This window comes from Agelaius phoeniceus, chromosome 22, assembly GCF_051311805.1.
Source record: "Agelaius phoeniceus isolate bAgePho1 chromosome 22, bAgePho1.hap1, whole genome shotgun sequence".
In the NCBI taxonomy this organism is placed as follows: Eukaryota; Metazoa; Chordata; class Aves; order Passeriformes; family Icteridae; genus Agelaius; species Agelaius phoeniceus.
In genome coordinates this window covers 7,355,260-7,377,165 of record NC_135286.1, presented here as the reverse complement: position 1 = coordinate 7,377,165, position 21,906 = coordinate 7,355,260, and the positions used below count along the sequence as shown (strand labels likewise).

The 21,906-nt window shown below is 55.0% G+C and overlaps 2 protein-coding genes across 3 annotated transcripts; one reads left to right on the top strand and one right to left on the bottom strand.

Moving 5' to 3' along the window:
• Window positions 1-532: 532 nt before the first annotated feature.
• Window positions 533-11,401, bottom strand: GMEB1 (glucocorticoid modulatory element binding protein 1). 2 transcript variants are annotated; one of them, XM_077189643.1, is made up of 10 exons: window positions 11,264-11,401; window positions 9,711-9,871; window positions 8,699-8,781; window positions 7,627-7,751; window positions 6,729-6,832; window positions 6,163-6,317; window positions 4,913-5,041; window positions 4,083-4,220; window positions 2,918-3,040; window positions 533-1,853 (listed from the first exon to the last, which is right to left on the bottom strand). In XM_077189643.1, the coding sequence occupies exons 2-10, from the start codon at window positions 9,836-9,838 to the stop codon at window positions 1,147-1,149; spliced, it is 1,692 nt and encodes a 563-aa protein (XP_077045758.1). In that variant the 5' UTR covers window positions 9,839-9,871; window positions 11,264-11,401; the 3' UTR covers window positions 533-1,146. The 2 variants fall into 2 exon arrangements, with proteins under 2 accessions (XP_077045758.1, XP_077045759.1); XM_077189644.1 differs by lacking the exon at window positions 11,264-11,401 and adding an exon at window positions 10,643-10,936.
• On the top strand, window positions 11,350-21,718 carry LOC129129999 (discoidin, CUB and LCCL domain-containing protein 1-like). Its single transcript, XM_054648177.2, is given in 16 exon segments — window positions 11,350-11,586; window positions 11,589-11,916; window positions 14,581-14,802; window positions 16,989-17,126; window positions 17,583-17,634; window positions 17,820-17,892; window positions 18,059-18,192; window positions 18,332-18,369; window positions 18,488-18,682; window positions 19,381-19,502; window positions 19,591-19,759; window positions 19,875-19,967; window positions 20,157-20,247; window positions 20,399-20,436; window positions 20,603-20,719; window positions 21,201-21,718. Coding segments are annotated over 16 exon segments (2,436 nt in total). The 3' UTR covers window positions 21,590-21,718.
• The last annotated feature ends 188 nt before the right edge of the window (window positions 21,719-21,906 follow it).

Here is a 21,906-nt window from a genome sequence, read left to right as displayed (position 1 = left end):
AGCCCAAATGGATCTCCAGCCACCAGAAAAAAAGAGGGAAAGTGGGAAAACAGCGGGGTGCACCGTATTTCAGCAATGTGCCAGTTCTAACCCTGCCAAGAGATTACAGGAAGAAAGAAGAAAAAGTAATACAAAAATAAAACCACCAAACAAGAAGCGACAAGCACGGAGCAGCCTCAGCACACAGTGTAAACAGAAGCTGTCCTGATCCAAAATCCATCTCTCCCAGAAAGCAACAGCACAACATGCTTTGTACACCCTGAAAGGTCCCTGGGGTGCTGAGCAGCCAAGGGGGAGGACTGAGTTTGAGCTTGAGTTGATATTTTTTGCCTTATACAAAAGGCTGAAGTGATCTTGGAATATTCAAGTGGCATTTGCAGCACCGAGCCTTGCCAGGCAGGGAAAGGGATGGGGGAAAAGTGCCATGGGAAGAGGAGGGATTGGGATACAGGGACCCTGAGAGAAGGTCCCAGGGCTTTGCAGCTGGGAAATCTGGACAAGGGAAGGGAGAGAGCAAACAAATACAAAAAAATAGAGATTTAAAAACAATTTGTGTGGAGGAGGAGAACATGGACAGAAAATTCATTGTACTGTCGGCCTCCTCAAAGCAAGAAAAACAATAAAAAATCCCATTTAAGGTGACAGTGAAGGGTCTGACGGAATTCCCTTTTCCTGGGGAAAATAAAAATACAAATGAGGTACCTGTTCCACCCCAAATCCGTCACCCCTTCTCACAGCCACATCCATACTCAAGTGTTATTGTCTCTCAAATAAAGTCTCCAGGCCAGGGCAGCCCTGGAGCAGAAGCACTGAGGCATGGCTAGTTCCTCCTGGTTGGGTTGTCCAGCAGAGATCCAGTCTCTCCTTGACCCTGCCATGGGTGGTATTGTTCAGTGCTCCACAGAGACGGAGCCTTATCCATGTCTCATGTGTTTCTCCAGCTTTGTTCAAAACAAAAAAAACCCAAACTTTTTACATACATATACATATATATATATATATATATATATATATATATATATATATATATAGTACAATGAAAATATCCATGGTAACAACCGGGGTGGCTGGAAAAGATGCTTAAAAAAAAAGCCTGAAATAAAACTAATTCCCAACTCTTCCTCTAACTGATGCTTGCCTTCCCCACTAGTCTTCCAAGACCACAATCTCCACATTATGGACCTGGTGCTGATGGTCTTCCACATCTCCCACCACTTTCTCCTCAGTCCTCAGCTCTGTCTCCAGGATCACAGCTTTGCCCTCTGATTCGTCTGTGTCCGCCTCAGGATCCGGCGCCGGGTCGATCTCTATGATGGTCTGCCCATCGTCCGAGGTGCCTTCCACAGCTTGGATGGTGGAAGTGATGCCAGACTCCATGGCCACTAGTTCCACAGGGTTGACCATGGTCGCCACATTGGCCAGGGCCCCGGTGTCCTGCATGGCTGCTGAGCTCAGCAGTGCCAGGCTGGAGGACGGGTGCAGGGTGACGGTGTCTGAGGAGCTGGTCTTGGAGGATGAAACCACGGTGGCATATCGGAAGAGCTGGGAGCCAGACGGCAAGGTATGAACAGTCACTGGGCTGGAGCCTTGGCTGAGGGTTGCCACTGGGATGTTGCCCACAGAGAACTGTTGTCCAACGGGCGCGATGGCGATGGGGGAGATGACAGTGAACTGAGGCTGCTGGATGGGGGTGGAGGGGCTGAGGATGGTAGCGGAGGCTGGGCGCTGCAGACGGGGTCTCTTCGGAGGCTTGGGAGTGCTCATGGGCATCAGCACTACATTCTGGATGGTTTGAGACTTGGTCTTCTGGTCCCTGGCAAGTTTCTTCTGTTCTTCCAGCTGCCGCTCCAGGTCTGCATAGGGAATAGTTGAGCAACATGTCACGCCAGGGTAAGTAGGAGCTCCTGGGGCTCCAGAACCAACCATCATTCCCAGGTTTGTGACAGGAGGTCACCCAACCACCCAGTGAGCCTGATCTTGGCTTCTCCCTTGAGATCAAATGGCACTGAAGGAAAAGGCTAGGTTCTCCTGCCACCTACATAGACCTGGTCAACGTTCCAGCTGCCAGCGCCTGGGTAAGACACAGGTAACATTCCATACGTGTTGGCTACTCCTACTGACAAGGAGATGGACATTTCTCCTCCCCACAAGCTAAAACCCACCTGCAAGGGAGAGTGGATAAACCCCCCCAGGCAGCTGGAATTGCTTCCTGAGCTTGGCTGGGTCACCTCCCCAGGAGCCAAGCACCTGCACTGGGGACAGCCAGCAGGATGCCGGGTCAATGAAACATCCTCCTCAACACTTATTAGTGGGAACACTGGGAGCCAGAAGTAGCACAGTGACCTCATTTATCCAGGGCAGGGGACTAGGACATCTCAGATAACAACAGATCCTACAGTACATGGTGAGGAGGGAGACACATCCAATGAGCCGCTCTGGGGATCCCAGGTCAGTCAGTGGCTTCAGCTCAGAGAAAACTTAGCAGGATACCCAATAGCACTATAAGACAAGAAGATAGCCCTGATAGCTAAGACAAGCAGAAGCTCAGCACCACATACTCAGAGAGGCTTATTAGCTTGGGTACAGCACAGTACTGTCCACGGCTCAGGTGATCATGGCACAGCGCTGAGCAGGCAGGTCCTGTCCCTAATCCTGAGGGAATTGGACTGATGCCTGCAGCACCCCCACTGCAGCAAAGGGCACAGACTTTGAGTTGTCCGAAGTCCCAAGCAATTGCTCTCTGTGAGACAGGGGAGAGAGGAAATTTCATTCAAGCCCTAGGACAGAAAAGGACTGGGATGCACTTGTTTTGGGGCAGCCTGTTCTGAAGACTAACCCTAATTAATTGAGGAAAAGGAAAGTCATGTCCATTCCCAAGAGTAGCAGCAGGATGTGAACTCTTGTTAGGCCCCTTTACCTGCCAGTGTGTAAAGAAACTGTTCCTCTCCTTGCTCTGTCTGGTTTTTCCTGTTGTCCAGGACCTTCTTGACTGTGTCCATTAGGCCAAATGTATGGGCGACGTTGTTCAGGACTGCAGCATCTCCAAGGAAGGGGCACAGGGATGTTAAGATTTGGGCACTCAAAAGATGCTCCTGTTGCACCAAATATTTTCTACTACTTTTTAAAACTCTCTCTGTTCTTTCACAAAGGCTAGCTGAAAAAAAAGGAAACTCAACTCCCTCATCCTTCTGACATCCCAGGATTAAATCATCCCATTCACATGATAAAGCAAATTTGACAGAGCTGTGTCACTCAAGCAGCTCCTAATTGCTGCAAATGAAAGTGTAATTTGCAATCACAGGGATACAAACGAGCTCTCCACCTACAAACCATCACCCCCATGCTCCTGACAGTGTCATTAACATGCCAAGCTCCGCAGAAAGCTGTGCAAAATGTCTGTTATAATCCACTGACTTCAATTACTCATAGTTCCCGAAACCTGACACCTATCAGACACAAAGATGCACCAGCCCAAAGTTAAAATATATCCTGGGTAAAATGAAGTTTGTGGCTACATGTATGTTCTCCCAGGAAGAGCATCAACAAGAGGTGTTCACAGGGGCATGTGCCAAATCAGATTAGGGAGCCTGTTACAAGTTAAAAATAACCCTAAAAAGGGGAGGGGAATTTATTTTTAACCCAGATAATTTCCCTCATTTGGTTCAGCCCCCAAAACAGGTTTTCTGGCACCAGTAAAAGCAGAGAAGAAGTGAGGGGGCAGGACCTGTTTAGGCCTGCAGTGTCACAGAGAAGTGTTTCAGTAACTCCAGTCCAAGTGACTCTGGGAAAGCTTCCATCAGGGCTGGGAGCTGTGAACACAGTCATCTGATGGTCCGAGCAAGCTGCCAGGGTCACTTTGCTCAGGGAACAGGAGGGAATGGTGTATCCTTGTGCTTTGAAGCAAAGCCACTTCACAGCTGGGCAGACAGAGAACACAGACTATGCTCCCACAACTCAGCTAATGAGTGGGAACTCACTCTGCATCCTGACTCACCAGCTTCACATGGTGGAATGGACCCTTAGCACTGTTTTTTTTTTTTTGCTTGCAACTGCCCTTTTGAGGCTTTTTCCTCACAACCTACCTGTCATCTGGAAGGGAGACTGACCCAACCGCTGCTGCACACCTCTTAGGACTTCTTCTATTTCCTTTTGGATGTTGCACACCACCTCTTCCATCAGCCCCACATCAGCTATTCCTTTCCAGAACATCAGTGTGTCCTCTGGCACAAAAGAGGAGGAAAAGTCAACATATACAAGCATTTGGCATTTTTCCCACAGGGTCACCTTAAACCTCTAAGGCAAATGTATCTTTTCAAGGTGACTACCTTTGCAAGGTAGCTTGGCTACTGGGGTGGACAGGACATGTGAAAAAAATAACCAACCCCAAACCAAGTAAAATAGACTCAGGCAGCAAATCAGGAATAGGTTTTTAAGCAAGTCCATGACTTCCAAGGCAACATTTCACATTTTTGCAAGATGCAAAGCTTAAAATCATCATATGAGGAAATTCTAGCTAAGCTTCCATACTGATACAAGAGGGTGGAAGGCCAGAGAGACACAGAACAGAGTTGACAGAGAACAAACATTACTCCACTCTTTGTTGGTTCCTGCCTGGCTCCAGGCTGGCAGATGTTTCACATCCTTTGAATAAAACAGAAAAGCCCCTCAATGCAACCAGTAACATCTGATCTGAGGGATTATCCATCAGCCATGAGGCCAGGGCCAAAGTCCTGCAGTGGTGAGGAGCTCCACTGGCAGAAAGCCTGAATGCCTGGGTAATCCTGAAGATCCAAGAGGCTGAGGGACAGCGTTGTCATTGCCCAAACTTTACTTATTTGCAAGATTTAGGTTTCCAAAAATGTAACAGGGGAGGAGAGGGGAAGAAAACACCGAACAAGCAGCCTAAGCTTACCTGAAATCTCATCCGTGTCCTTTTTCATGCCTTCCTCAGTGGCCATGGTGACGGCAGCTGTCAGAGCCGAGTTCCACTCTATCCCCTCCTCCATACTCTCCTCCGACAGCGCAATCTGGGTGATGCTCCCTGACAGAAAGCCCCCATCAACACCCTCTGACAGCCTGAATCCCTGCTTTGCTTCCCAACCCCCTCAGCCCTCCTCAGGCTCTCTTTCACTCTTTGGGTAAGGTTTGTGCTTGGCTTCTTTCAACCAAACCAGTCAAAAGTAAGTATTGCTGCTTCTCATTGGAACTGTGACTGTGAAAAGTTCTGGAGCTTCTGGAGGGAAAATCATGTGCCTTGCACAGTGGAGTCCTGGCTCAAGGGAGCAGAAAGAGATCAGAGTAAAGAAGGGAACAAATAAGGCTCAGCCCAGCCACCCTTCTCCCCTTGCATCATCCACAGGAAACTCTGCACCCCTAATCCCTCATGAAATGGAGCTGGCGTCGCAGCTGGTTTATTAAAGGGAAATGGATCTGACCCAATTCTAAATTTCTGGATCAAATTTGGGACTTACCAATGTGCAGCCACTGTAAATTGGCTATGGTGCTTTCCAAGAGATTCTCCTTAGCCTATGGACAACTCTGCCATGTCACCCACCCAAGGGCAGAGAAATGTAACCCACCCAGCTTAACAGTGGGGTACAGTTGGGAATAGTCTTCTCCCTTAACCACAGCAAAGAGATCAATATCTGATCTGGAGCACAGGATCACTCAGAACTTACAGCTGGAATGACACTCAAATCATGTCCAACCACCACATCCTGTTCATGGATGTTCTGTAGGAGGACAGCATTTCTAAATTCACTCCTGAGACCAATTCATGCCTTTATAACAGACTCACAAATGGGAAATATATCAGAAAATGCTGTGCAAGCTCTCACAAGTGTTTGCTCCCATGATGATCCCAGAACAAAGATCCCTGCAAGGCTCTCAATCCTTCTCCTGGCTCTGAAGGCTGCCTCTCTGGAAAGCAGCTTCTTGATGCCAGCTGTTTTCCAACCTTCCCTGTCCCGCAGAACAGAGTCCCCTGACAGATGCTGCCAAGACTTCTCCAAACAGACACAAGAAGCATTTTCCTTTCCAGAAACCAGAGCAATCTCCTGGTGGGACTGCCCTGATGTGCTCGGGAAGAAGGTGTAAAATGCATATAGGAGGGAGAGGAGCATCAGAGGAAAGTTCCCATGGCATTGGTAACTGGTTTCCTACCATCGGCTGAGGTTGGAGTCTGCACCACGCTCTGCTGCCCCGGTACTGGTGCTCTGGCACTGCTGATCAGGAGATCAAACTTGGTGCTTCGACAGGTGTTGGTGCAAACTTTGTCATGTTGGTAGAAGTCAATCTGCCCTGAATCCATCATCTTCCTGTGCAGGGAGTGGGGATAGAATCAGGCTCAGTTCAAATCTCAGCCTAGAGACAAAAGGGAGTATTCCACCTGGGAATGCTATGGTCATAGGAAGGAAAGAGAAAGGGAGATCCCCAGGCCACTCTGCACCCAGCAAATCTCCTGCAAGGCTTTCAAATGGCAAACACAAGAGACTCCCAGCTTCACACACACTGTTTCAGTCCTGTTCCACCCCAGGTTCCCCAGGCAACGCCACTTCTGTCCAGGGTGAGGGATCCTGACCCTCACATCATGGAGCCAGGATCTCTGCAAGCTGCAGGTACTGTGGGCCTCCAAGAGGCCTCCTGGGGACTGCAAGGCAGACAAAATGCCTGCTGGGGGTCCTGCAGCTGCAGGGGTGGAGCTCTGAAGCTGGACAGGGGTCAAATACCTTAGCATGATTCCTCCAAGGCGAATGGCTCGCTTCCAGTCCTTCAGGGTAGACTTCCCAGCCAGGTGAACAAAGTGCTTCGGGCTAATCAGTTGGTCATTGAACTGGCAACAAGACAAGCAAAGGCTCAGCAAACAGGGAGGATTGGGACATCCAATACAGCTCATCTGAGCCCCTACTTCCACCCAGAGAGAGGAGCTGCTTCTCAGATCCCTCCCAGCTTTGATCCCCTGGGCACAGCAATGCTCACAGCTCCAGGAAGCATGTCTGTAGGGATGACCTGCCAACCATAGGCATTCACAGCCCTAACCAAAAACAGCCCTGAAGGGGTTTATATGAACCAAATAATCTCCTATGAACATGTAGGGTCATTTTGGAGATCATTACAGGAGGTTTCTGTTACATCCAATGGCCCAGCAGCATCCAGCTGACACAGGTCTTCCCTTGAGCATCCGTTCTGCCCTGCTCCAGTGACTTGAGTAGCTCCTGCTGAGGGGCAGGAGCACAAGGGGCTTGGCTGTCAAACTGCCATGCTCTCAAGTGGGAAAAGGTAACATCAAGATTTCCCTTCTCAATGCAACCTGCTAGCCAAGGAAGTGACAGAGATGGAATACCAGGACACCAAGGAAAAGGAAGGAGGCAAAGCTCTGCCAGATCTCAACACATATCTCCTGCCTGCCTTCAATCCTTCCTCAAGGGCAAATACCACTGAAATATGAAGAGGGTGATATCCTTCCCTCTTTAATCCACTCTTTCCATGCTTCTCCCCATGAAAAAACAACTTTGGCACCAACAATCCAAGGACTCAGGATGAAACACAAAAACTAAGGAATTCCTGTGGAGGCCAACCAGCACACAGGAAGAGCAGAAAGGAATCCACTGTGAGTTTCTCCTTTACCTTCACACACTTGACATTGATTCCTGGGCAGACAAATTTCTTCCAAAGGAGGATGGCTTTGCTCTCCCCACAGGTGATGGGATAGGCAATCTCGATTTCCTCACTCGTTTCAAGGGTGCTGGGGTCTGAGGGAGGAATGGCTCAAAATGAAACTTTCCACCCAAGAGGCTCCAATCCCACAAGGCGGGAGCTGAAAGCTCAGAGGTTATGAGACCTGCACTTGGGAAACCAAAAAAAGGGGCAGATCCCAGTTCAGGATCAGTCCTCTCCATCTTCTCAGAGTTAGTTCAGATTAACTCTAACAGCAACTGGCATCTGCTTTTTGGTATAATATTTGGCCCCAAATGAAGCTCATCTATAAGGAAACATGAAATCAGAAATCCAACGCATCTGTAAGGGGGGAGGTGTCAATGAGAACAATCTTAGTAGCAACAAAATGGTTTAAAATTTGAAGCACAGATATCTCTCAGATTCTTGCAGGTCTGGTATCTCTTTAGCAACGATATCAGATATTTACTGATAATATATTCTCTTCATGTGCAGAGTTTCTGCTAATCCTGCCAAAAGACCCAAAATGACACAGAAAGCAGAACTCGAGTCAAGATCTACTGATAGCATCCGTTGACAGGAGCCTTTTTCCACACACTGCTCAGGATGGGAGAGAGCAGTTGGAGCCAACCTGCTCAGTTCTTATGAACATCCAATCCAAACCATTGGACGGCTGGTTCAGCAAAGACCCCACAACCAGAGCCTGATGCTTCAGTCACCACATCCTCATCACTATCATTCTTGCTGCCAGTGTCTGGACACTAGGACTAGGGTGACATCCCGGCTCCCCTGGACCCCATGGGAGCCCTTACCATTCATTGAAGGAGAGCCAGGATCTCACTACCAGGACTTTGAGACCAAGCAGTAACAGCAGACTCTTATTCCAGAGTAAGCCCAGCCCCTTTACCCACATCCATGCCTGGGAAGTAGCATCTGCAGGGGCAGAGCCATAAAGAAGCCCAGCGAAGTGGAGAAAACCAGCCCTGCACAGGAGGGGATTCATCCACACCAAGTGGGAACTCACCAATCCCTTCTTCCAGCTTGTGGATGGTGTGGGTTTCCACGGCCACCACAGCGGCACTGGCCTCGGAGCCCTCTTGGTAAATCCTGTGGTGAAAGCACCCATCCATAAACAAACTATATAAATCATGGGAAATTAGGATTCACATCACAGGGTTAAAAAAAAATCAGTAAATTTCTTTTTACCTGTCCTCAAGGGACATTAATTTTGTCTGATACAGTTGCAATCACCTGGAATTTTTTGGTGAACGCCAATACAACAAAACATTAATAATCCCAAGGGCTGATAGATGCAGAGGCATTCCCAGTACTGTCATCCCACCCTCCACTCTGCCAGCACCACTGAGGCAGCTCTTCAGGCTTCCCTGTGCCTTTTCCTCTGCCCTTGGTCACCCTCAACAACAGGAAGCAGAGCCCAGTGTCCTAGGATTTCTCTTCCAGCCCTATGTGACACTGCAACACAGATGACCACAAAGGGAAGCTACTGTCAGGCCCACAGCCATCCTGCCCCTGCAAATATTATCAAATTAGAGCCAGTTTTTTTTTCCATCCTGATTGATCCAGGGTGAAGATGAAGCCACTCTCTGCAGCAGCTGCCAGGGAGCTACAAAATTCCCTCCACATCCCAGTCCCACTTTATTTTAGAAGAGGATTATTTTAGGAGAGAGCTGGCACAGTGGCACATGAAGGTCTGAACACACAGACCACCACATCCAGCAGCTGCAGTGGGGCAAAAACCAACCCGGGGATTGGAGAAGGAAGAGAGAGACTGGGACAGCTCTGCTTCCACAATCTGGGAGCACTGCACCAACACAGCCTTGCAGGACAATTTCAGCCCTCAGAGGCCCCATGACAACCATACACACAAAAGATTTAATCTGTTGTATTTTCTCTCTCCCCTTCATGGCACAAAACTGACACACATCTGGAAAACACAGTCACACTCTGTACCCACACCATGAAAACACACAGGGCTCCCCCCCATCCCACCTTCCAGGTAGTACCATCCTACTCACCCTTGCTGCACTGGCTGGAGCTGCAAGATCACTTGGGTTTTGGTATCCTCCGGGCTCTCCCCTTCATTCCCGTCACTTGGTACAACCACCACATCACCCACAGGGACGCTCACCTCGGCATTCGCCATCTCTCACATGAACGTGGCAAGGTTTTCTCCTCCCTGTGGATCACAAGAGTTGGGAACAGATCCCAGAGGCAGATCCCCCCAGTGTCATCCCTCTCATAACTCCCAAGCCAGCAGCTCTCTCCAGCTCTGAACCCCCAACCTGGCACCAAGGAACCGACCCACATTGGTGGGTTTTGGCAAGAGTGTGTTTTCAACACAGAGCTTCTCCCACTGGCCCTGGACATCAGTGCCTCCAGCCACCCCTGGAATGCTCTGGTCCACCCTGGCATGCTCTGCTCCCTCACCAGGAACATGCCTGTGGATGATCCTTCCCAGGAGAAGCTGGTGTCAAGGTGTGGTGTTAACACAGGAGGACCTGACAGGGGGTCCCGGAGAAGCTGCACTCCCAGGGGATGTGCCTATGGTTGTGCACAAGGCACAGAGGTGGTTTGGTTACAGTGTGCGGCTGGACATCGTCCCTGCAAGCCTGAGGTCTACAAGCTGCTGGGAAAGCCAGTCTCAGAATCGTGGAATGTTTCAGGTAAGAAGGAACTTGAAAGCTCATCTCGTCCCACCTGTGGCCATGGACAGGGACACCTTTCACTCGACCAGGTTGGTCCAAGCCCCATCCAGCCTGGCCTTGGACACTTCCAGGGATCCAGAGGCAGCCAGCTTCTCTGGGCAACCTATGCCAGGGCCTCACCACTCTCACAGGGAACAATTTCTTCTCAATATCCCATGTAAATCTCAGAGATTTCAGGTCAGGATCTCCTGGCGAGTGACGGGGGTTTCAGTATCCCCTGGTTGGGATACACCAGGACAAACCTGGGGAGCCGCCGACACAGGGGCCACGCATCCACCCGGCTCCAGGCGTGGGACTCCCGCGGTTTCCCACACCTCATCCCGCTCCGGGGGACAGACAGAGCCACCCGGGACCCCTCGAGAGACGGCAGAGCTTCGCCAGGATATCTGGCGCGGGGGGGGGTCAATAGGACACGGACAAATCGCGGCGGCGATCACGCCGAGGCCTTAAAGGAGAAGGGGGGAGCTACACAAGAGAACCCCCTGGCCCCCGCGGGGTCTCCGGGCTGCGGGTCGGAGGTCGCAGCCTCCCCCGCGCCGGGGTCGAGAGGTCACGTGACACAGGACCCACGGGACCACCCCGCGGCGCGCACGGCGGCGAAGGGGCGTGGCCAGCCCGGGGGAGGGGGCGTGGCCTCGGCCCCCCTCCCCACGGCGCTGGCTAGCCCCCGCTGCCCTCCCCCCCCCCACCCCCCCCACCCCGAGCGGCGCGCGCGCGACGCCCGCCCTCGCGGCAGCGGCGGCGGCACGTACGGCGGCGACCCCTCCCTCCCTTCTCGGCGGGGCCAGGCCCCCTCCCGCCCCGCCCCTTCGCGCCGCATGGCCCCTCCCGGCCCCCGTAGCGCGGCGCCAGCTGGGCCTTACCGTCGGCGAGCGGCCGAAACCGGGGGCTGTGGGACGGGGGAACGGGGGGATGGGGAGGGGGGAGGCGGGCCGGGCAGCAGCAACGCATGCGCAGTGCCCGCCGCGGCCTCGGCCGCCAGCACTTCCGGCCGCCGCCTGCCTTAAAGGGGCCGACCGGTGAAGCACGCGGCGTTTTGCTGCTCCCTGGTGGCCGCCGGCAGTATCGCCTTCGCGGCTTCACCCGCCAGCCCAAGCCAGGAGCTGCCGGTGGGGCTGTCACGGCGAAGTTCGCTCCCCCCTGGTCACAGCAACGAGTCGTGGAACGCACTACCGGGCATCTCCCGCCCCGCCCCAAGCCAGCCCCGGCGGGACCACCGGGACCTCCCACGGCCGGCCTGCCGAATCTCCCACTGCCCCTGCCGTGCGTGCCGGTCGACTGACAACGAGTCCGACCAATGGTGACGCGGGGTCGGGCGGCGACAGCCAATGGGCGTGGCAGGGCGGAGAAGGGCGTGGCCGGGGCGACGGCGCTGCGGAGCCCTGGCGGGGCCAGGGTGGCGGCGGACGGACGAGGATGCGGGCGGGCGGCGGGGCGGCCTCGGGGGCGCTGGTGCTGGTCCGCCACTGCCTCCTGCTCGGCTCTCTGGGGCTGCGCTCGGCCGGCGCACAGGACGGTGAGTGCTGATTGCGGAGCACCGGCAGCGGGACATCCCACACCGGGACGCGGCACCGGGAGCCCCACTCCCACCGGTACCGTCGGAGTTTCTGCTTCGCTCGCTGGGATGGGACCGGAACTTGGTGCGGTATGGGGACTGGGAAAGGGGACCGGACGGGCTCTTCGCTGTGTCTGGACCAGGATCGAATCAGGATGGGCTCACGGGAACAGTTCCCCGCTGTGACCAGAGCAGACCACACCGGCACAGGGTCATCGTGGTGCGCCTGCCCCCGGTTCTTTTCCTGAACGGGATCTCTGCCATCCCTCTGTCCCGGTACCGACCCGGGGACAGGGTCCCTGCCGTCCCTTTGCTCCGGTACCGAACCCAAACGGGATCCTCGCCATCCCTCTGTCCCGGTACCGGACTGAACGGGGTCCCCGCCCTCCGTCTGTCCTGGTACTGGTCCGGGACGGGGTCCCCAGTATCCCTCTGCTCCGGTTCCGGAGGGGACGAGCTCTGTCCCTGCTCCCACCACCCCCGCATCACGCCGATCCTGCACCAGCCCATTTTCCCCGCAGCCCCCCCAGCTCTCTCTGTCCCTGTCCCCGGTGGCGACTACGCCGGGGGTCCCGAGAGTCCCGCGTTCGGCTCCATCCCGCCTGCAGGGCTTTCCCGAGGAACCCCTAATCCACGGGTTAAGAGGATCGCTGGGGTTTACGTGCAGAGCCGGGCAGTGGCCTCCATCCCGGGAATGCCGCTCCCGGGAGAATTTGTAGCCGCGGGGTCCAGGACGACCCCGAAGAAATGTTCACCCAAACGTGATCCCAAAGTTCATGTTTCCCGGTGTCACTCGTCCCCAGCTCATCCAAGAGCGAGGAAACAACAATGGGTCATCCAAAGCATTATCCTCGAGGGGAAACTGAGGCACGGGAACAGGCTGGGATCACTGGAGGCAGAATCCCAGTACGTTCCCACTCAGAAAGTGTGGTTTGGGGCACATCATGCAACGGGTTTCCACCGGATCCCCAACCCACTGGTGGACACGGGGGAGCTTTCCCGGGGCCAGCAGCATGACCTCAGAGGCAGGAATGTGCCGGGCTTTTGTCGGAGCATCGCCCTGTTGTGTCTTTCTTGCATCCTGTGAGAAAACAAACAAATCCCTGGCAGGAATGATCCCAGCGGGGCCCCGCTGAGTTCACCCTCGCCCACCGGAAATCCAGTTTTCACATTTTTTGGGAGGGGAGTAAAGTTTCTCTGGCTGGGGGCAAGTCCCCTGTGGCTCTGTCTTGGCTATTCCTGGCCCCTCGGTATCATCTTTGGAGCCAAATTCCCAGGAGTGCTGCATCTCTCAGTTTATCTCTGGCATTCCCTCTCGACACGCGCTGGTCACACTCAGGATGTTTTCAACAAAGATTTCCTTTCCTAGGATGGGTTTTTTTCCGGAATGGGTCCCCACAGCTCCTCTGCACTACCAGTATGGATATAGAGCTGGGGGGATCCATCCAAGACCCCCCAGTTGGGCTCACATGTGCAGCTGTCCTGGCCATAGAGGGTTTTCCATGCAGATCCCAGTGGCTTCAACTTTCTGTGCTAGAAACTCCCCCCAAATACCCCAAATTTGTCTCCCCCAGCAGAGCATCCCTTCTGGGAGCTATTGTACTGGCAGCCCTGGGGTCCCCGCTGTCCCCCCACCCCCCACTCTTGGAGGGCCTGATCCTTCCCAGCTCTGTTCTGTCAGTGGACAGTGCCCAGAAAGGCGAAAAATTGGTGATTTCTCCCAGTCCCACAGAATAAACCTCCCCCAGTTTAGATGCAAGCCCTTCCCACAGGCTGGGGAGGAGGGCACTCTGTGCTGGGGCTGGCATCTTTCACTGCCAGCCCCCTGGTTTTTATTCCTGTAGGATTTTCCCTTGCTGGCGCTTTGTGTTGTCTCCCAGCAACAGCAAGGGGAGCCGAGGCTGGGCAATTCTATGCCCACCATCCCTTTTCTTTCTGGCTGTGCCAGGATTATGCTTGGCAGGAGCAACAGCTTTTGGGGGATGTGAGGAGGAGGTGTTGAGCACTGGACCCCTACAAACGCCTGGCCCACACAGTGCGGCTAAGTGGTGCTTTCCCCCTTTCCCTGCACCCCAATTCTGCCCAGAAATTATGGCCAGGTCTCAATGCCTGATGCTTTCAGCTTATTTCAAGGATATTCCCTCATGCCCAGAGGCAGTGAGCCCAGAGAAAAGCCCCTTTCGTGGTGGGTCTGGCATCACCCTGAGAAGGATGCAATGGGGATGCAGCTGCCCAAGGTTATCCTCAAGGTCAAGGCTGCAGTCAGGGGTTCCTGGGGCTGCTCAGTGCTGTACAGCCCCATGAAGTGGGGATATTCTCTCCTTGAATCCTTTTATATCCCCCCAAATTGGGGTTGTCCTGGGCTGGAGGACGTAGAGGAGCTGGAGGTAGAGGGTCATGCTTGGTGGCTGTGGGGGAAGCTATGGCAGCTTCATCCCTGGATCCCCCTGTGGACAGTTCCCAGTGCCAAGAGCATCCAGAAAAGCCACCAGAAAATAATGCTTTGGATGAGGAAAACATCTGAAGAGGCTGCAGGTGCCCAGGGGTTGTTCTGGGGGCCTCACCAAGGGGGGAAACTGAGGCAGGGAACAGCCTGTCTGAGCACTATCCCTGGTGCGTCTGCAGGAAACGGCTGTGGCCACACGCTGCTGACACCCCACAGTGGCACCCTGAGCTCCAAGAACTACCCGGGCACGTATCCCAACCACACCATGTGTTGCTGGCGGCTCCAAGCCCCCCCGGGCTCCTCCCTACTCCTGGCATTTGGGGATGTGGATCTGGAGCCCTCAGAGCACTGTGCCCACAGCTCCTTGCTGCTCGCTGACCCCCAGACCGGCACTGCCTACGGTAAGGGGGTCCTGGGAGAATGGAGACAAGGGTGATACAATGTTGTGGATAGGGAGAATATCAGGAAAATCTGGGGTTTTAGCTGATTTCATCATGAGGAGGGAGAATATCTAAGGAGGGGGGTAAACAAATGGGGCAGTATCCAAGGAGGGGAATATCAGAGGACAAGGGGTATCTGGTATGTGACGAGTGGGTTATCCAAAGAAGAGAAATATCCAAGGAAGGGGATACCCAAATAGTGGGGGTGGGGATATCCAAAGATAAGGGTCAATATCCAAGGAGGAGGATACAGAAGGAGAGTAATATTTGCAAATGGGGATATCTGAGGAGGTGGGTACCCAAGGAGATGATTATTGCAAAGCTTGGGGGGAAACTGCCCAGCTGGGACCAGATGCAGCCACTGAATAATTAATTTGTCAGCCCAGCCACTGCCCAAACACTTCCAGGATTTTCCCAGACAGATTTAATGGTCTTGGAGGGATTTGGCAGCACTGGGAACATGACGAATGCTGAGGAAAACATCTTGGGGGTGGGGGAAGCATCGAGTAGTGGGGTGGGATAGAGAAGCAGCGCTGGTGAGGGGCAGGGGCTGGACAGGAGATGCAATGGGAAATACAGGATCAAAAGGAGCTGGCTTGGATCCATGGGATGGGGAGTTTTCCCTGTTCTTCAGGGCTTTCACTCTTTCTGGGCTGGTCCCCAAAGGGGTTACAGCACGCAAGGTCCCTGGTCCCCATCCCCTCTGCTGTGGCCTCAGGGAAATAATTGTTCCCAAAGCTAAGAGACATCCTGGCCCCATGCTGAGATACAGCAATGTGGGAAAGGGGGGGGGACTCCCAGATGATGTTCCTGGGGGGCTGGGGGAGGTGGCCGGGCACCCACAGACCCTTTGGGTGCCACCAGAGCCATACCAGCATGACACAGAGTTTGGGTTCCACTCCCTCTCCCGTGGCTGACACTGGTCCTTGAGAAGTTCCAGATGTTTTCTGGGAAGCGGCTGGAGCAGGCAGAGGCTGTGGGCTCCTTCCGTGACTCAGAGCTGGTGTCTGGCCCCTGGCCTGATTCTGCTGGGATGTGGCAGGGTCTCCATGGGGGTGGCAGCCTCTGGGGCTCAGCTGAGGGGTCCCCAGCTCCCAGGGTATCACCGAGATCCTTACAGAGGTGGCACCAGTGACCCAGGGCAGCGCCGCCATCTGGCAACCAGTGGAAGGGAAATCTGCATGGGGCTTATCTGCATCTCATCTGCATATTGTGCAGACCTCAGTTGTATCACATATGTGAGATCTCTGCGCGCACATGTGTCCCACGTCCCCTGGGATCGACCTCCTGGTTCAATATGACCCAGGCAGGATGAGGGTGTGGGTCAGGGTGGAGAAACTGAGGCACAGGAGGAGGTGTCACCAGCAGCCCCAGGGGAACACAGGCACACAGTTCCCTGTCCCCAGGACAACGATGGCATTTGCTCAAAACACCTCTGTGTGTCCAGAGGCCCAAGTGATAGGCATGATACAGAGCAGAGCGATGTGAGGGACAGGGGGTGGTGGCAGTCCAGGGATTGGGGCCACATTCTGTCCCCAGCTGGAACCAGAGATGTCCCTAAGGAATCCGCCTGCCTGCTAAGCCGAAGTTTTAGTCAGGGAGATAGAATTGCAAATTAATGTGGATTAAATGGGGGGAGGGGGCAATTTAGGAGGCAGCTTCAGCAGCACCTATGAAAGGGGGCATGTGGAGGAGACAAGGACACAGCTCCCATTTTGGGGTCCTGAGGGGTGATGCCATGTGTACCAGTCCCTGCAGTGAGGGATGTGGTGGCAGGTGCCCAATGAGGGCAATGGAGCCACCCTGGGGCTGGGACCAGCCTGGGCATGGGACCATCCTGTCATGATCTTGCCCTGGCCTGGGACCGCCCTGGGTGTGGGACTATCCCAAAACATGAAACCATCTTCAAGATGGGACCAGCCTGGCATGGGTCCATGTTTCATGGGACCACCCTTCAGCACTCTGGTGGGGATAGGCCACTCTGGACGTGGAACAACTCTGGGACCACCCTGAGCACAGCCCAAATGCCTGAGCCCCCCTGGCCCTGGCGAGGGCCAGGCCAGAGGAGATGAAGTCCTTGGGTCCAAGTGTTGAAGTGTGTCTCCAGGGACACCAAATCCTCTCCTTGGTGCCATCCCTGCTGGCAGGGCCCTACTGCAGGAACTCCGTCCCTTCTGCCCCACTCCTGGTGACAAACTCCAGCACTGTGACCGTCCTGTTCAACAGCACCAGCCACCGCTCGGGACGAGGCCTCCTTGTGTCCTATGCCACCTCACAGCACCCAGGTATGGGGGCAGCAACCCCTGGGATGCAGAGACACCCCTGGGATGTGTCCCGGCCCATGCAGGGACGTGAAGGATGCTCCTTGCTGACCCCAGGATGAGCTTCCGTTGCCCTGAGCTCCCGAACTTCCATGTTCTCCCTGGGTGGGGGCAAATGTGGGAGACCCGCAGGCCATATAGCCAGCTGGGACCCCTTTGAGAACCCTGAACCCCCAAGTCAGGTGGCACCCCAATGTCAGACAGAGCCACAGGCAGCATAGATTGTGCCATGGGGCCAATGGCTGCAGGGACCAAGGGGCCATCCCTCCCTGCCCCTCCAGACATGGGGGCATGAAGGGCAGAACCCAAATGAGGAGCAGGATTCAGTTGGGAAGGGGAATGGAGTGCCCTGAGGCAGATGTGGGTGTGTGCTGTGGGGCAGGTGGGGGTCCCTTACCCTGGGGTGTTCCTGCCTTGCAGACCTGATCTCCTGCCTAGTTCGAGGCACTCACTACACCCAGGAGTACATCAGGTGAGTGGTCAGGGTGGGGAATGGTCCCATTTTGGTGTCCCCTGCTGCAGGGCTCCCTATCAGTCCTGGTTTCATCCCCATCCCTCTCCTGATGTACAGCTCCGGTGGGATGGGGAGCAGAGTGGGTATGAAGAGGGGGTTTGGATGGGAGGGAGCCCTGACCCACTGCCTACCATGTGTTTCAGTGTGTACTGCCCTGCGGGCTGCAAGGACATCCATGGGGACATCTGGGGCAACCCGAGCCAGGGCTACCGGGACGTAAGTGTGGGCACCATAGTGCACCTGCTGGGGATGGTCCCCACAGCACGTGTGGCCACTGCTTGTCACCCTCAGGAACCCAGAGGTGATGAGTGTGGCCTTGGGGTGCCCCACGGGGTGCTCGGGCCTGCTCTGGGGGGCTGCCCTTACTCCCCACTCCTTGCAGACATCGGTGCTGTGCAAGGCAGCTGTGCATGCTGGGGTGATTGCGGATGAGCTGGGAGGGCAGGTCACCCTGTCCCGAGAGAAGGGGATCACTCTCTATGAGTCGGCCTTTGCCAATGGGCTCCGCTCCAAAAGGTGGGTGAGGAGTGGCTGGGGCTGCACCCCCCGTGGAGATGCAGGACCCACCCACATTGACACTGGGAAATTGCCACGCCTCAGAGACCCTAGGGTTTGTTCACCCTGTTTGATGCTCCCCCTGCTTTCTTCCACACAGGGGATCTCTCTCTGAGAAGCGACTTGTATTCCACAAAGGTATTTTTTTCCCATTACCCTTGAAATTAAGGCAGGATTTTAGCTGTCAGACCTGCTGCCACTCCCCTGTGCCTAGCTGGGGTTTCCAGGTTCCCAGTGTGCTGTCTCCTGTCCCCAGCCTGTGATGATGTGCTGGAGGTGGTCACCTTCAATGCCTCGTCCTGGTGGCATGAGGTGGACGTGCTGGGCCAGGACCGAGCCTGGGTGGCCGAACGGGCAGCACTTAGCACCACTGGCCATTCCTGGGCAGCCGAACCCGGTGCCAAGGCTGCCTGGCTGGAGCTGGACCTGGGCACCCGAAGGAATGTCACAGGTGAGAGTTGGCCATCAAAGGGGGACAACAGCTGCCTGTGTCCCCATGCTACCCTGATGACTGTCCTCCCGCTGTGCCAGCTTGACTGATCCCCACAAAAATGCCCAGGGCAGTTGCACCTCCATAACTCCCAGGATACACTGGAGTTCATTGTGCCATGGTTTTACTGGTGCAAACAGGGATGCAGAGCACACCAGCCCTTCCGGCTGCTCCTGTCCTCCTTTTGTTCCTTTGCCCCCTCATCTGCAGCCATTTCTGGGATGAACAAGTTAATATTATGCTCTTGCATCTGGTGCCAGTGAGCATCTTTTGTGCGGCTCGAGCCTGCCAAAAGCAGGGGCTTTGTGTGCCAGCGACTGGCCACCGCAGCGAGGAAAATGGGAACATTGTCCAGACAGAGGCTGGAGGAGGGAGGAATGCAGGGCTAGCAGCTGGGGCTGGAGGTTATCAGTTTGTGGGGGCAGACCAGAGTGTCCCACACTGAAATCTGCCACCCAAATCCCCTCCCAGGGTCAGAAGGATCCCCCTCTGCCAGGTGACGTGTCCTGCCCTACTAGTCCTTTCCCAGCTGGGTCTTGAGTATCTCAGAGATAAAGGGCCATTCCAGCTGGGAGAAGAGGGCAGCGGGGCAGAGGGCAGCCTTTTCCCAGCCCCGCAACCCCTAACTGACAGCAGGGAACTCCCTCCTGCATTCACAGGCATCATCACAAAGGGCTCCTCGGAGCAGCATGACTACTACGTGACGTCCTACCATGTCTCCTCTAGCCGCGACGGGAAGAATTGGAGACCCTACAGAGGCAGCAGTGGTCAGGAGGACAAGGTGGGCATGTGGAGAATATCCCTGAGCAGGCCGAGACCCCCTGCCAGTGGATATTTAGCCACTGGTGCCTCTTCACCCTCTCCGGTAGGTGTTTGAAGGAAATGCTGACAGCCAAGGGGAGGTCTCTAATGCCTTTATCCCCCCCATCGTCGCCCGCTACATCCGTGTCACACCGCAGAGCTGGCACCAGCGCGTTGCCCTGAAGGTGGCCCTGATGGGCTGCCAGCTGGCACGGGTCCGCATACCCCGTCCCTATGGTGAGACCCTCCACAGGAGCTCACACCCCCATATCTGAAACATCCTCCTGGGACCTTCACCTTCCTGTGCAACCTGTAGTGGTTCCACAGTCACGGTCCCTGCTCTGTCCTGTAGTGCCCAGTGTCCCCAAGGAGGTGCTTGAGGCCACCAGCCACCCAGCCAGCCGCACCCCCATCCCTGGCATTGCCCTGGACCCAGAGAAGGCAGGTGGGTGCCATGGAGGGGCTGTTCTTGGGGTGCAGCATTGTCTTTTGGTGTTCAAGGTGCCATTGGGGCTTCATCCCACCGTGGGTACACATTTTCCTCCTCTAGTGGCCCCAGGTGGGCTTCTGGCACTCATGGGTGCAAAGGGGTGGGATGGGGGTCCAGGGCACTGACACTGCCCTCCCTCCCTAGGCTCCACACTGCTGGTGATGCTGCTTATTGGAGGCTTTGTGCTCTTCTGCTCCTGCCTCCTGCTTCTGGCTTTCCTCTGCCACAGGAAGAGGTTGGTCCTGCCTTGTCCCCTGCTTTGCCCTGGGGGATTCAGCATCACCTCCCCAAATTCAGCCCCTAAGGCAATGGGTGTGAGGAGATAGGTGGTGGTGGGTGCAGGGTAGCTGGGACCTCTTGTCTCATCTTGCATCTCCCCTTGGCAGGAAGTCAGCAGTGGAGCTGAACTGCGGGATCACAAAAGGTAAAAGGGTTCACAACTCCTCCCCAGAATCAGGGGTCTGTGTGCCATGGGGTGCAGCTGGTTTAACTGATGCTGCTGCCAAGCTTGGATTTGTTCCACGCCCCAGGGCCACCTGCACGTCCAGGTGACAGTCTGTGACAACCGAGGGTTTCCTCTCTCTGTCCAGGGTACCCCAAGCTGGAGTCGAGCCAGGTCTGCTCCCTGCAGAGCCTGCCAGCCCCCAGCCTGGCCTCCTTCCCCATGGCCCCCACACCAGGGGACCTCAGCTGGACCCATTCGCCAGGTAACAGGGACATCAGGGCAGGAACTGGTCTCTCAGCCCAGAGCTGGAGCCGAATCTTCCCAATTGTACCTCTTTCCCCATTCTGGTCGGACCCCTCCTGCATCATGGACCTGTGCAACAAGAAGGCCCTGATAAATTAGACATGCCCATTTAATTATTATAATTAATTATTATCATTTATTGTAATAGCACCACACATTATTTAGTAGTAGTAGTAGTAGTAGTAGTCCACCTCAATTACAGCTGTTGGCACTGGAGGGTGGCTGGGGATAGCAGGAGCCCCTCTCTGTGGTGTGGCAAGGGAATGTGGGGTCTCCATCATTGGGTCTCCATACCCAATGTGGGTACCCTGTGTTGGGTGGGTTTTAGCAGTTTTTCTATCCCTGAAAGTCCAAACATGCTCAGTTTTTCAACCCACCTCACCCACCTCTGCTGCAGCACCACCACCCACCCTTCTGACATGGCAGCCTCCCTGTTTCAGAGTACACTGAGCCAGACCTGGTGCAGGTGAACCCCAGCAGCCAGACAGGTCCCTCCACCTTCAAGCCACTCTTAGAAGAGGGCTACACTCTACCACTGGTCCTGAACCACTACGACGTCCCAGGGAAGCACAATGAGTATGCGGAGCCACTGCCTCCAGAGCCTGAGTACGCCATGCCATTCAGTGAGCCGGAGCCTGCCGGGATGCACCGCAACACTTGCATCATCACAGGACCTGCCGGGTGTTGCCCGGTGCAGTACCAGACCCCTGCCCTGCGGCCCGGGGAGCTGCCAGCTGCGGTGGAGGGGACTGGCACCCCCTGTTCTGAGGGGTCCCGTGGGTGGCCTAGGCACTGTCCCCTCGCACACGTGTACCACGAAGCTTTGTGAGGAGGGGAGTACAGCAGCACGGTACTGGGCAGGGGGGAAAGCGTGTAAAGGAGGACCTTCCCCGCGCTAGCAGTGGGCTTTTAAAAAGTAATCGTATGTAAATATATGCTTTATATACAGAAAGACAGATATGGAGTGGAGTGACTTGCACCGCCTGCTGGCCGGGGATGCAACCTACACACCCGGGCCAAAGTGTTACAGTCCTTGTCCCACCTTTCCCGTCGTCCGTGTCTCTGCTCCACCCCCGTTGAGACAGGGCACAATACACCGGACCACCAGGAGCCCCTCACGGCTGCAAACGCCGCTCGCAGCCCATT

Excerpts from the sequence above, each read along its gene's own strand:
- GMEB1 (XM_077189643.1), bottom strand. The coding sequence starts at position 9,838 with ATGGCGAATGCCGAGGTGAGCGTCCCTGTGGGTGATGTGGTGGTTGTA. Across the intron at positions 6,833-7,626 it reads TCAATGTCAAGTGTGTGAAG|TTCAATGACCAACTGATTAG; the intron begins GTAAAGGAGAAA and ends TCTTGTTGCCAG. Across the intron at positions 3,041-4,082 it reads GTCTCCCTTCCAGATGACAG|ATGCTGCAGTCCTGAACAAC; the intron begins GTAGGTTGTGAG and ends CCTTCCTTGGAG.